General features: G+C 51.0%; 1 protein-coding gene across 1 annotated transcript; it reads left to right on the top strand.

The window, feature by feature from the left end:
- Positions 1-1,103: 1,103 nt before the first annotated feature.
- RCVRN (recoverin) lies at positions 1,104-7,763 on the top strand (the record flags this gene model as incomplete). The annotated part of the gene is made up of 3 exons (XM_082861835.1): positions 1,104-1,484; positions 4,585-4,696; positions 7,648-7,763. 3 exons carry the CDS (start codon positions 1,104-1,106, stop codon positions 7,761-7,763), a joined length of 609 nt encoding a protein of 202 aa, XP_082717961.1.
- Between the last annotated feature and the right edge of the window lie 4,976 nt (positions 7,764-12,739).

Here is a 12,739-nt window from a genome sequence, read left to right as displayed (position 1 = left end):
TGGGCCTCACCACGTCTACTGCCTCCCTGACCCCCGGCTTCACTCACACACTCCACTTGCTGGCCCCTGTAAGCAGTTTAGTTTTTGATCCCTGTCATAGAAGAATAATGGCAAAAACTAACATGCGTTCAGCTCTTACTACGTGCCAGGCTCTATTCTAAATGCATTGCACGCATTAACTCGTTTCAGCCTCACAATAACAGTGGGAGAGACGCTATTATCATGCCTGTTCACTCAAAGAATAGTCACTGAGGGCCCAAACCCGCCAGATACCCTTCTGTCGATGGAGATGCGGCGGGCAACAAAACAGATAGAATCCCTGCCTTCATGGCGCTTTCATTCTGGTGCGATCCCAGGCAGCAGGCAGAATACGTAAACAGTAAGTCAGAAGGTGCACGTGCGATCAAGGAAGAGCAGTCAAGCAGGATAAACAGCCTGACGGTTGGGGTGCTCTTGTTGACAGAATGGTCACTATAGGCCTGGCTGAGAAGGCGACATTTAAGGAAAGCCGTGAAGGAGGTGAAAGATTAGGGGAAGAGAATTCTAGGCAGAGAGACGTTAAGAAACGCACCTGGGGTCACACAGCTAGTGAATTGCAAAGCTGAGATTTGAACCTGGGCTGCTTCCAGAGCCTGGCTCCTGACCCCTGCATTACAGGGCCATCCCTGTCGCTGAGACCCTCAGATGTAGGGCAGAAGGCAGGCAGGGAACATCGTTGCTCTTAGAGACCTAGAGCTGGTGGGCTAAGTTGGCGCAGGGATGGGTGAGGGGCAGTGGGAAAGGCCTCGGCTCAAGGCTTCGGCTCTGAAGATTCGGATCACCTGTCCTATCCTCCCAGAAGGCCAAGAGGGATTGACCTCCTGCTGTCAGCTCTTTATTTTAATCTCAGGGGGCTTCCGGGAGCTCATCTCCCCACTCAAGCTCCGGGCCCCTCCTCCCTCCAAGTACAGGGATGAACCAGCCACAAATCCTCCTAATCCACCAGCATCTCAGGGTGCAACCGCCTCCAGCAGCACCCAGCTAGGCAGCCCGGAGACCCCATTCCTCCCACACACCCACCCACCCAGCGGCAACAGACCAGCTGGGCCCACACCTGCTCACCCATGGGGAACAGCAAAAGCGGAGCCCTGTCCAAGGAGATCCTGGAGGAGCTGCAGTTGAACACCAGGTTCACAGAGGAAGAGCTGAGTACCTGGTACCAGTCCTTCCTGAAGGAGTGCCCCAGTGGCCGCATCACCCGGCAGGAGTTCCAGACCATCTACTCCAAGTTCTTCCCTGACGCCGACCCCAAGGCCTACGCCCAGCACGTGTTCCGCAGCTTCGATGCCAACAGCGATGGCACCTTGGACTTCAAGGAGTATGTCATCGCCCTGCACATGACCAGCATGTGCAAGACCAACCAGAAGCTGGAGTGGGCCTTCTCCCTCTACGATGTAGATGGCAATGGCAGCATCAGCAAGAACGAAGTGCTGGAGATCGTCACGGTCAGTGGCAGCCTCTGCGCTCCCGGCTCAGCTCCCGGCTGGGCTGCACGGGGCTCACCCGGGATCAGGACCCCCTGCTGCTGCTTCCGCACAGGGGGCCCGGCTGGGGGCGGGGCCGGAGGGGGGAGTGGGGACCCGGGCTTTGGGAGTCAGTGGCTCTGAAAGCGTGGCCAGGAGGGGTCTCCAATAGACCAGTATTAATAGAGGGCTGGGCGCGTTCCCACAGCTTCACTTTCCTCCTAAAGAAGAAGAATCTGGGTATTTCCTACTATTTACCTTTATTGTTTCCCTCTTTCCCTCCCACCTTCCTTCCTTTCTTCATTAAAATGTCCTTCAAAACCTTCCACAGGACGTACTCAGATTCTTTCACAAGTCATTATATATATAAATATAAATATAAATATAAATATAAATATATATATATATATATATATATATATATATATATATATATATATATATAGCCCCAGGGCTTGTGGGATCTTAGTTCCCCAACCAGGGATTGAACCCAGGGCCATGGCAGTGGAAGCACGGAGTCCTAACCACTGGACCGCCAAGGAAGTCCCTCACAAGTCATTTTAAAGACACATGTTTCAAATACATTGGCCCAGGATAAGTATATCCGATAAGATTTTTAGATGTCTGAAAAAGAGTTTCATTTAATATATAAGGAATTCATGCAACTTAGAAACCTACACAAAAGAAAATAAAAATCGCCTTTAATTTCATTATCCAGAGAAGACTACTGTCAACATATGGGCATATACCTTTCCAGTCCTCTATCTGTAGATTTAAAAATAATTTTAGAACTATGACATATTCACATATGGTTTTTAGTATACTTTTTTCAGCCACTATTTTATTATGAATGTTTTCAATATCAAACTGTTTTTAATAGCTGCTTAGAATTCCATCTTATGGACATGCCATAAAATTATTTAACCATCCCTATATTTTTGGACAATGAAGACGCTTCTGTTTTTTCCTATTATATCATTTCTATTTCCCTTCATTTAGTATCGTTTTACAGGATCTTTTTTTTGGCCCCACTACCCCATGCCACTAGCTTTATTTCTCTAATTCCATTCCTGTTAAGAGAGAGAATGTTTTTCATATTTTATATAATTTTGGATGCATTTGCAATCCTGCTTTCATTTGCACAGTTCTTCCACCCTTATTAGGAGAAACCATAAATAAAATAGCTAAGCATTCAGCTTGTGGTAAGTGGACTCTGCTTGGCCTCCCATTAGGGGCAGGTGTGTGTGGGAACCTCGCTGGCCTCTGGGCGCGGCCTGTAGAGCAAGCTCCCCTGGATTGGCAGGTGGCCTGGGATGGGGACCACTCCCTCAGAACCACCTAAAGGATGCCAGGCCCAGCAGAGGCCTACAAGTTGGTGCTCCTTCAGGGAAAGGAGGAGTTGGGGGAGGAGAGAAGGAGGGGGGCATCCACAGCTGAGGCTATGCAAGATGATGCCGAGGGCTTCCCTGGTGGCGCAGTGGTTGAGAGTCCGCCTGCCGATGCGGGGGACACGGGTTCGTGCCCCGGTCCGGGAAGATCCCACATGCCGCGGAGCGGCTGGGCCCGTGACGCATGGCCGCTGAGCCTGTGCTCCGCCACGGGAGAGGCCACAACAGTGAGAGGCCCGCGTACCGCAAAAAAAAAAAAAAAAAGATGATGCCGAGCCTCTACTATTCACCAGGTTCAAGGTCACTGGCCTGGGAGTCAGAAGTTAAGGATTCTGGTCCCAACTACTTCACCACCAAACTGCATGGCCTCGAGAAAACCATACAATCTCCCAACGCCCAGGGTGAGGATGCAACTGTTCGTTCTCGGTCCATTCACCAAGGCCCTGACAGTCCGTCCTCGGCGTTAGAAGCGGGGTTGGCCGGCAGCCAGCCACTCCCAGCCTTTAGCCGTCCAGCCTGCACATGGTTCCCTGGCTCAGGACAGACAGAGGAGTTAAGGGAGCCACTGCACTTCAGCGCCGGGAACCTCTGAGCTCTGAGCGCTGTCAGCAAGGCTGCTGCCCCAGCTGCTGGGTTTGGTTTCCTTGCTTCTCTTGTTACGGCACAGGGAGCTGAAAGGGGGCTTCTAAAGCTGCTGACCTTCCCTCCAGGGTAATTTCACAGGCATTACTGCCCCTGCCTGGCTGGCTCCCCGATGTCCCCAAGGCCTGGTGGGATCTTAGTAACCTGGAGCTGAAAGGGCACATCGAGACCACCTTGTCCCTTTCCCTGATCACAGGTCGGGAGGCACCTCCTTCTTTGCTGGATATTGTCCATCCAACTCCTTTATTAATGAGACTAGAGGGAGGTGAGACAGATCCTTGAGCTTTAGGCTAAATCTCTCTCTGGATCCCTACCTGAGCAGGAGGGTAACTGAGGGGCTTCCCGAGACCTTCCCCAGCGCCTCGAATGCTCTCCAAGACATTCCAGAATGGCACGCGATGCAAGTACAGAGGTTCTAGAACCAAACGTGCCTGGGTTAGAATCTCCACGCTTCTGCTTCTGGCTGGGTGACTTCTAACAAGTTAGTTGACTCAGTTTCTTCCTCTGTGAAACGGGGCCAATAACCCCCACCTCATAAACTTGTCATGAGTCTACAGGTCAAAGCGCTTAGAAAAGTGGCACACGTTAATCACCTGACAAATATTAGCCCTTACAACCAAGGTACCACCTGGACCCAGAAGAAGCCATTTGATATTCTAAAACTTCTGGGGAGTGGGGTTAAAGGTACCAGTTCCCAAACTGCAGCCTCGGGGCTGCTATGGGATTATCATCAGGAAGTTTTTGATTCTTATTTTCATTTTCTTAATAAGATGAAAGTCATATGTCTACAGGGGCAGGAAATTCAAACAGTGCAGAAAGGGACAAAATAAGAAGGGAAAGCCGTCTTCACCCCTCCCCCACATTCCCTGTCCCTTCTGAGGATCTCAGAAGTACAGATGCCCCTTCCCCACCCCCAGAAACTTGGATTCAGTAGGGTGGGCTGGGGCCTGAGCATCTGCATTTTAACCTCTGCTGTGGTGCATCCTGGTAAGCGACATGGGTTCCCCCAGAATTCCTCCCTCTCACGGGTTCTCCCTCTTGATTTGGTGTAGGCTATTTTCAAGATGATCAATCCTGAGGATGTGAAGTGTCTTCCGGAAGATGAGAACACCCCGGAGAAGCGAGCTGAGAAGATCTGGGGGTTCTTTGGCAAGAAGGATGATGGTGAATTACTTCTCCTTCCTAGCCTTTGATTTCACAGTCATGGGCTGTGTCCTAGAGATCCCAACAAGATTGACCATTCCGAGTCCAGTGCCCACGCAGGACCGAGGACCCCTCCTCCTGCTGCGGGGCTGTCGGAAGGGCTTCTGTGGGGACTTGCGCAGAATGGTCAGTGGGCAGTTGTGGGACCCCTCTGGAGCTGATGGGAAATGGCACGAGATCCCACCGCTCGTAAAACTCCATCCCTGCCTGAGATCTCTGGGGGGAGGGGGAAGGCTCTAAATGATGGTGTGCTTTGGAAGAAAAAAACATCTTTTGTTATGACAGAGTTAACCCACGTTGAAGGAATAGTAAAACTTCAAGGCAACAGCCCATTAGCAGTTTGTATGCAAACATGCAAACGGCAAGTTTAGAGGCTTTGCAAAGCAAACCACTTTCTTTTCCAATGGAGTGCCTGTTGTTTTTAGACACTTTGGTTTACTTGTTTACAAAAATGCCTTCTGCACGGTTGGGACAGGGTAAACCTCACTTCAGAATAATCTGAAAGCGTGGAGTCCCAAGTAAGTGGGATCTCAATTTACATGGTTTTTCCTTTAGGAAGTTAGTTTGGGTCCCTTGAGAAGCATGGCCAGATGGGATTAGAGTTCGATTAGATTTCAAGAGATTGATGGGGGGAAGGTGTATGAGGGAAAATGGGGAGGGGTCTGGAAGAGGCAGGGATAAGCCATCAGACTGCAAAGCAGATGAAACGTTTATGCGCAGAGGCAAGGAAAGCAGGTTGGGTAAGAAAAGTCTTAGACTGCAGTGCTGGGCTAGGACAGTCTTGGCAAAGCTGAGGGGGTGTCCTCAAGCCCCCTTCTTCCAGGAGCTGGCCTGTCTTGGCTCCCTGCCCTGTTCGGTCTGGCTGGGAGCAGCCTGTGGGGAGTACGGCCTTGCATTGTAAGCGGAGATGGATTCCACAACTGGGCAGTGAGGGCTGCTGGTGCATGAGGCCCATGTCCAACTCGGGAAAGACACAGGAGAGGGGCTGGTGTCAGATGGGGGCTGCAAGCTTGAATGACCACAGGGGCCGTGATGAGGAACGAGAGAGAAGTGGACAGAGGCCCTACTAAGTGATAGATAGGGACTGGCGAACAGTGTGGGGCGTGAGGGCCTGTCTGGTCTTACGGCCTCTGGTCAATTGTTGCCACGCTGGAATACAGCGCCACTGGGGCCCCACCATCTGATTTGTTCAGAAGAGAGGCCAGCAATCGAGATGTTTAAAATCCGAAGTGCCTCAATTGATGAAACACTGCGTGGCCCAAACACATCTGAGGAACCGGTATTGGCCCGTTTTGTGATCTCTGGGGCAGTCTCTTCCCAAGGTTCCCGGGCACAGGCCTGAGCAGGCTGTTCAATAAGGACCCTGGTAATCTGCGGTCTAGGAAGAAGGCAGATTAGCAACCAGATCTTTGACGTTAGGGCCAGAACTAGGGCGAGGCAAGGGAGGTGCCCTGGCACAAAATTTAAGGAGGCACCATTCTCAGGTGCCAGCCCTGTGCTCGCAGGACCCTAAAAGTGAGAGCCTCCTTAAATTCTGGAGGGTAGGCCCCTCCCTTGCCTCACTCAGATGTCACCTCCCCTTTGAGCGCACCTTCTCTGGGACGCAGACTGGTGGCACCGTACCCCACTGGCTCTTTCACCTGCTTCATGACCCCCTTCTGGGTCTGCCATGTGCTGAGTCCCTTGTTCTGCTACGTGCTAAACTGCAAACTGACCCAGGTGAAACTCACAGGGAGGCTGAGACAGTACTGCTACCACATGATTTGTGTTTTCACATGGCCCATCTGGAGACAACGCCTCACTCCTAGGAGGAGTTTCAAGCTATGTGTGAGGCTGATAGAGCAGCTGGGACTTCTTCTTCTTTTTTTTTTTTTTTTATAAATTTATTTATTTATTTTTGGCTGCATTGGTTCTTTGTTGGTGCGCGCGGGCTTTCTCTAGTTGCCGCGAGCGGGGGCTACTATTCATTGCGGTGCCCGGGCTTCTCAAGGCAGTGGCTTCTCTTTGTTGCAGAGCACGGGCTCTAGGTGCGCGGGCTTCAGTAGTTGTGGCTCCCGGGCACAGACTCAATAGTTGTGGCGCACGGGCTTAGTTGCTCCGCGGCATGTGGGATCTTCCCGGACCGGGGCTCGAACCCACGTCCCCTGCATTGGCAGGCAGATTCTTAACCACTACACCACCAGGGAAGTCGGCGGCTGGGACTTTAAAACCCAAATGTCACCATCCTGACCTGCACAGGGAACCAGGCTGGATCCTAATCCAGGAAGGATTAAGGTTGCCGGAAAGGCCTGGAACATAAGCCAATGGCGAAACCCAAATAGCTCAGCCAAGCTTTATTGAGCACCTACTACGTGCAGGACTATGAGCATAGCCATGAGCAGGAAGGAACAGCTGCCTCGTTCTAGGGTCATTTCTACAGGTGACTGTCTCCATCAGACAAACAGTTTCCTGGGCCAGGGGATATTATCTCACTCCTTTCCACGCCATACCCTGCCCTCTGCCCCCTGCAATGACCTCAGCCCCAAACACAGTGACTCTGGCACAGAGGAAGGGCTTAGTGAGTGCATTTCACTGGATAGAACTGAATTCAATAGCTGGGGACAAGGATCTCTCTTGTCCTAAATGGGAAGGTAGATCACGGATGGCAGAGACGCCTAGGAAAGGATCACCAGCCAATCAGAAGACACACAGCACACTTCCTCGAGGCCCGGCAGTGCCTGAACTTAACCCTCTTGTTGCTGGTTCCTGGGGCGGTCCAGGGGTCCTAGGGTGGAGTCAGGGGTGGGGTTACCCTCCGGGGCACTGAGACTCAGTATTTTCATAATAGATCCATCCGTACTGGGTATGCTGGCCGACGTCAGCTTTATCGCAGCCTATCCTGACTGTAGTAATTTCTTCCCCCCTGTGCACAGATAAACTTACAGAGAAAGAGTTCATCGAGGGAACCCTAGCCAATATGGAAATTCTACGACTGATCCAATTTGAGCCGCAAAAAGTGAAGGAGAAGCTTAAGGAAAAGAAACCCTAACGTCAACTGCTCAGGTCTCCTCCCCGTCCCCCACGCCCCAACGTAAACACGCACGTGCACACGCGCCCCCGGGGCGGGAGAGCCTCCAACCCGCAGCACGGCTTCCTGCCAAACTGAAGCGTCTTTAGCAATTCACCAAGTCCCAACCACTATACCTGCCTGCCTCCCCTCCCCCTGCCCGCCAGCCCAGGCTTCCGCAGTAATCCCAGGATTAGGTCACAGGAGGCCTAAATATCCCCACCCCGTACCGTGTAAGCTCCTTTGTGGATTGTTGGGTAAGCAGGTTCCAATAAATGCAAGAGGAGCCGGGAACATAGCTGACTGGTCATTCTCGAACTGGAAGAAGAAATTTCTGTCGGCTCAGCCTCAAAGACAAGGATGTGTCGCAGCCGTAGGCCAGGGTGCGGGGACTGTGGTGCCGAAGGAGAGACAGCACAGCCCTGTTCTCGTGCAACTCAGGGCGCAGAGGAGACCACAGACCTTTAAGGAGTCGATTGAGGTGGTGAGGTTACCATGGAGACACGCAAAGCACTGTGGGAAGACAATGGGAGGGGCCGACTTGCCCAGTGATGGGGAAGGTGTTCCTCATGAAGAGGCATGTCAATTAAGACCCAGTGGACTGCCGTGGGGGAAGGGTGGTGGTGGGGAAGCAGTGTGTCTCGGAGACCCTGAGGCAGGAATGAGCGTTTCGAGTTCTAGGGCCCTGAGAAGGCCAGTGTAGCCAGAGAGCAGAGAGAGGGAGAGCGGATTGTGAGGTAAGCCTCCAAAGCAGACAGGGGCCAGCGCATGCAAGGTCTTCCCTGCAGCCCAGGGGAGGTGAGGGTGGTGGGTACCGTGTGGGGTTCCAAGTAGGAGGGATTTCTGTTTGTAAGAGGACCCTCTGGCAGGGCAGAAATAAATCAGAGGGGCAAGCCCGAGGCCTGGAGATCACACTCTCACAGTCGCCCAGGTGGCCTGGGCCAGGGCAACAGCAGTGGGATGAAGAGAATGGGACCTGCTCGGGAGATATTTAGGAGGTAGAATCCACCTGACTGGTACAGGGGAGGAGGGAGGAGCAAGGATGGCAGCCAGGTTTGTGGCTTGGGTGCCGGGTGAGTGGTGATGTCATCCACCGAGATGGGAAACACCAGGGAGAGATGCTGGTTTCAGGAGATAATGACAAGTTCAGTTTTGATACGCTGCAAGGTGAAGAGAGATGGCCCTGAGGCCCCTATTTTTAGGGACAAGGAAAAGGAGACGCAGAGACAGCAAGCAGGTCGCCCAGGGTCAGCTAATGAGCAGATGCCAGGCCAGCACTGCCCACTGGCCCACACTGCCTTATCAGAGCTCTAGGGCCTGGAACACCTCAGAGCTCCACTGGCGGGTTCTCGAGAGCATTGTGTTCAGTTTTGAAAGTTCATTTATTCTCCAGGCCTAAGTTCCAAGATGAGGTTAGAAAAATACAGGACATGCAGATGTCCTGGACACTGGAGCAACCTGTGTGCAACGCTCTGAGGCTGGGGCGTCTCCATCTGCTGGTGTGGAGGGATCACCCCAGCTTTAGCAACAGCAATGGCACAATCACCGCCGCCAGAAAGTGCCGCTCTTTGTGGAGGGCGAACTGGAGGGTCATCATAACACTTACGGACGGAGCGTTTCCTATGGGCCTGGCATCCTGCTGGAGGCTCGGCATTATTTCACCGATGGAGGTGTTATTATCCCCATAGTGTAGATGAGGACACCAAGGCCACCAAGTAAGAGTAGGATTTGGTACTCAAACAGGAGTCCCTTTGATTACACCAGGCTGCCTCAACAGTTTTCACCTGGACATGACAGGACAGAGAATTCTGGGATTGCACAGCATCGGAGCTGGAAGTGAGAGGGGGCTACACAGCATCTGGTCCAGTGGTTCTGGGGGGAGGACAGTAATAACCTGCCCAAGATACCCCTCCAGTATCAGACATAGCGGGCCACCCAGGAGCCATGTGGGAGGGAGACGGAAGACCCAGGGTGGTCTAGGGACAGAACCAAAGGGCTCAATGCCTCACTCCAGTGCTCTTTCCACACACACTGCCCTCCATGACTCAATCTGGTTGATTGGGGTGTGAAGTTGGGAGCTTTTCACTTCTCTCTGAGGTCAAGGTATCCTTGTCACTTGAGTCTAAAAGGATAGACACTGCATAATAACCATGTTGGTTTGTGGTTCAACAAGAGACATAAAGGGGCCACTGGACCTTCTGTTGGCCAATGGAGGACCCAAGGGTCATAACCTAATTAGCACATCTTCTGTTAGCTTGGGGTGGCAGGGCCACTTGGGCTGGGATCCTGTACAGCTCTAGGGCACCCTGTGGGGAAGATGCTAAGAGAACTTAGAGGCAGTGTAAAGTCTGACTTGACTGAAGAGAAGAGAAGGAGGTAGGGGTGGTAATGAGCTATGTCATCAAGACTCTTCCAGATGCAAGGAACGGAAGACCCAACACCAGTTGCTGTGGCACAAATATTATTGACTCATATAACTGAAATTCCAGGAGTAGCACCAACTTTAAGGTCAGGCTTAATCCAGGGGCTCCAGCAAGGTCTCAGGGCTCTTCCTCCATCTCCTGGTTCTGCTCGCTGCTGTGGAGTCTCCATTGCCAGCCAGGCTTTTCCCCCAAGAGGGCTACCAGCAGATCCAGGCTTACTTCTTTGTGGTTCCAATTTCAGCAAGAAAGAAAAAAATGCTTTTTTTTGTCAAGAGTCCCAGGACTGTCTCTCACTGGCTCTGATTGGTTCTGTGTCCATCCCTGACCCAATATCTGGTGCCAGGAGGATGTCATGCTCAGACTGGCCAAGCAGATTTTCATGCCCATCCTTGGGGCTGAGGATAGAGTTGGAATGACTCAAACTTCAAGGACTGAGAGTGGGAGATGTGTGATTTCCAAAAGGAAAATTTTGGTGCTGTTAGTATAAGAGGGGTGGGTTGTAAAAATAGATGTCCACTATAGAGACTTTGTGGAGGTCACTTCACATCTCTGAACTTCTGCTTCCTCATGTACATGGAAACTCAAGGGCAGAAACAAGCTCGTCAAGAACAATAACCCAAACTGCTCTCACAGGGTCCCAGCCTCTTGTGCAGTGGCCCTTGGGCATTTCTTAGCATCCCCAGGAGGCACCCCAGACAGATTCATCAATAGGTCCCTCAGTGCCAGGTACCATTGCTGCCACTGGTCACATTTCCACCACAGCCAAGGCTACAGTGCTTCTGACGTGTCCAAGCTGTGTGCTGGGCTGCTGGTGTGCTTTCTGGTCTCACCAGCCATCGATGTTTCTAGAAAGTGTTCCAGGTGATTGCAAAGCCAGGACTGAGACCCACGAGGCTGGATCTTTAAGGCAACAGCAAAGTGAATGATCTAGGGAGTGGTCTAGAAGAAGGCAGACACTTGCCTTCCACCCTTTTGACCTCTGACCTCTGCTTCTCTCTCCGACCTCTCTGCCCACTCTTCTCGGTCCCTGAGACAATAGACCACCCAGGTTCCCAGGCTTAATACGGCAGCTCTTTTTCCCACTTCTGGCCAGGAACAGTGCACCAGATTCTCCAGGGGCAGAGACCTTCAGCTCCAGTGTGAAACCAATGTAAAAGAATCAACAAATCAAATTAAATAAACTTATGTTAATCATTAGCAGAACAAGAGCAAGCAGCAGTGTGTGTGTGTGGTGTGTGTGTGTGCCACCTCATGTGTGGAGTGAGCGGGGAGGGCATACTTACAAGTGCTTGAAAAAAAGTTCCTTCTACTAGTGGCCGGGTCCTGGGTAACTGACCCTCGACAGCATCTGATGCTCCCAAGACGCTTCTGTCTCGTCTCCTTTGATGAATGTGTTCTGAACCTGCTCTGAACTGGCTCTGCTGGATACTAGCTGGGAATACGACACGGCCCTGCTTTCTAGGTGCTAATGGGTTGATGAGAAACGGCAGAGATTTTTGCAGAAAGGAGAAAGTAGGACATATATTTTAATGATTGAATTGTGGACAATCTGGACACCAAAAAACAAACCTTTGCTTTGTTACGTACTTGCCTAATGTCATTGCTTCAGTTTCCCCTGTTGCACAGCAGAGCCAGGACTGGGGGGAGGGGAAGATGGGCACCGGCCTCAGGTGCGAAATTGAAGGTAAGCGACAAAAAGCTCAGTGGTCAAGATAAATAATATTTTCATGCAATTGTTTAAAAATGAAAATTAATGTTAAAACGTCCATGATGAGCAAAATATCAAAATTGTATATACTCAGGACCAGACCCTTTATTTGCATCTCATGGCCTCACTTACTTCACCCTCATCCCAGCCTTGGTTCCAATGAAATGTCATTTTTATAAATGGCCCGTGGGCTGTAGCTTGCAGATTTGACTTTTTTTAATATTGCATTAAAATATTACTTATCTTGACGACTGTGGGTTTTTTAGTACTCTCTTAAATTTTGCACCTGAACTGAGGTCTGCTTGCCTCACCCTGGTCTCTGTCCTGCTGCAAAGTGTCCTTGACAATGGAGTTGCCAGGTGAAACATAGGATGTGCAGTGGATTTGGATTTCACGTAAAGTATATCCCGTGGGATATACTTAGACAATAATAATATTCATTTATCCAAAATTCAAATTTAACTGAGAATTGTGGATTTTTTTAACATCTTTATTGGAGTATAATTGCTTTACATTGTTGTGTTAGTTTCTGCTGTATAACAAAGTGAATCAGCTATACGTATACTTATATCCGAATTGTGTATTTTTAATTGCAAAATCTGGCACCCCTACTTGATAAGTATCATATCGCGCCTCCCCCTAATATAAGGCAGGACTTGGTCCCACAGCATAATACCCCGACCACCCACGTACACATACATTTTACACGCTGTAAAAGTGACGCTCCTGAGAACTGACACCCTGTTTCCATAGAACGTTCCTCCCTTGACCTTCCTCAGCCTCTTGCCTTACAGCTGCAGCCACTGGGCCTGACCCTAATCGCCTGG

The sequence above is a fragment of the Leucopleurus acutus genome (genome assembly GCF_964270905.1).
Source record: "Leucopleurus acutus genome assembly, chromosome: 19".
NCBI lineage: Eukaryota > Metazoa > Chordata > Mammalia > Artiodactyla > Delphinidae > Leucopleurus > Leucopleurus acutus.
Note: the sequence above shows the minus strand (reverse complement) of the source record. Positions and strands in the feature narration are given on the sequence as shown.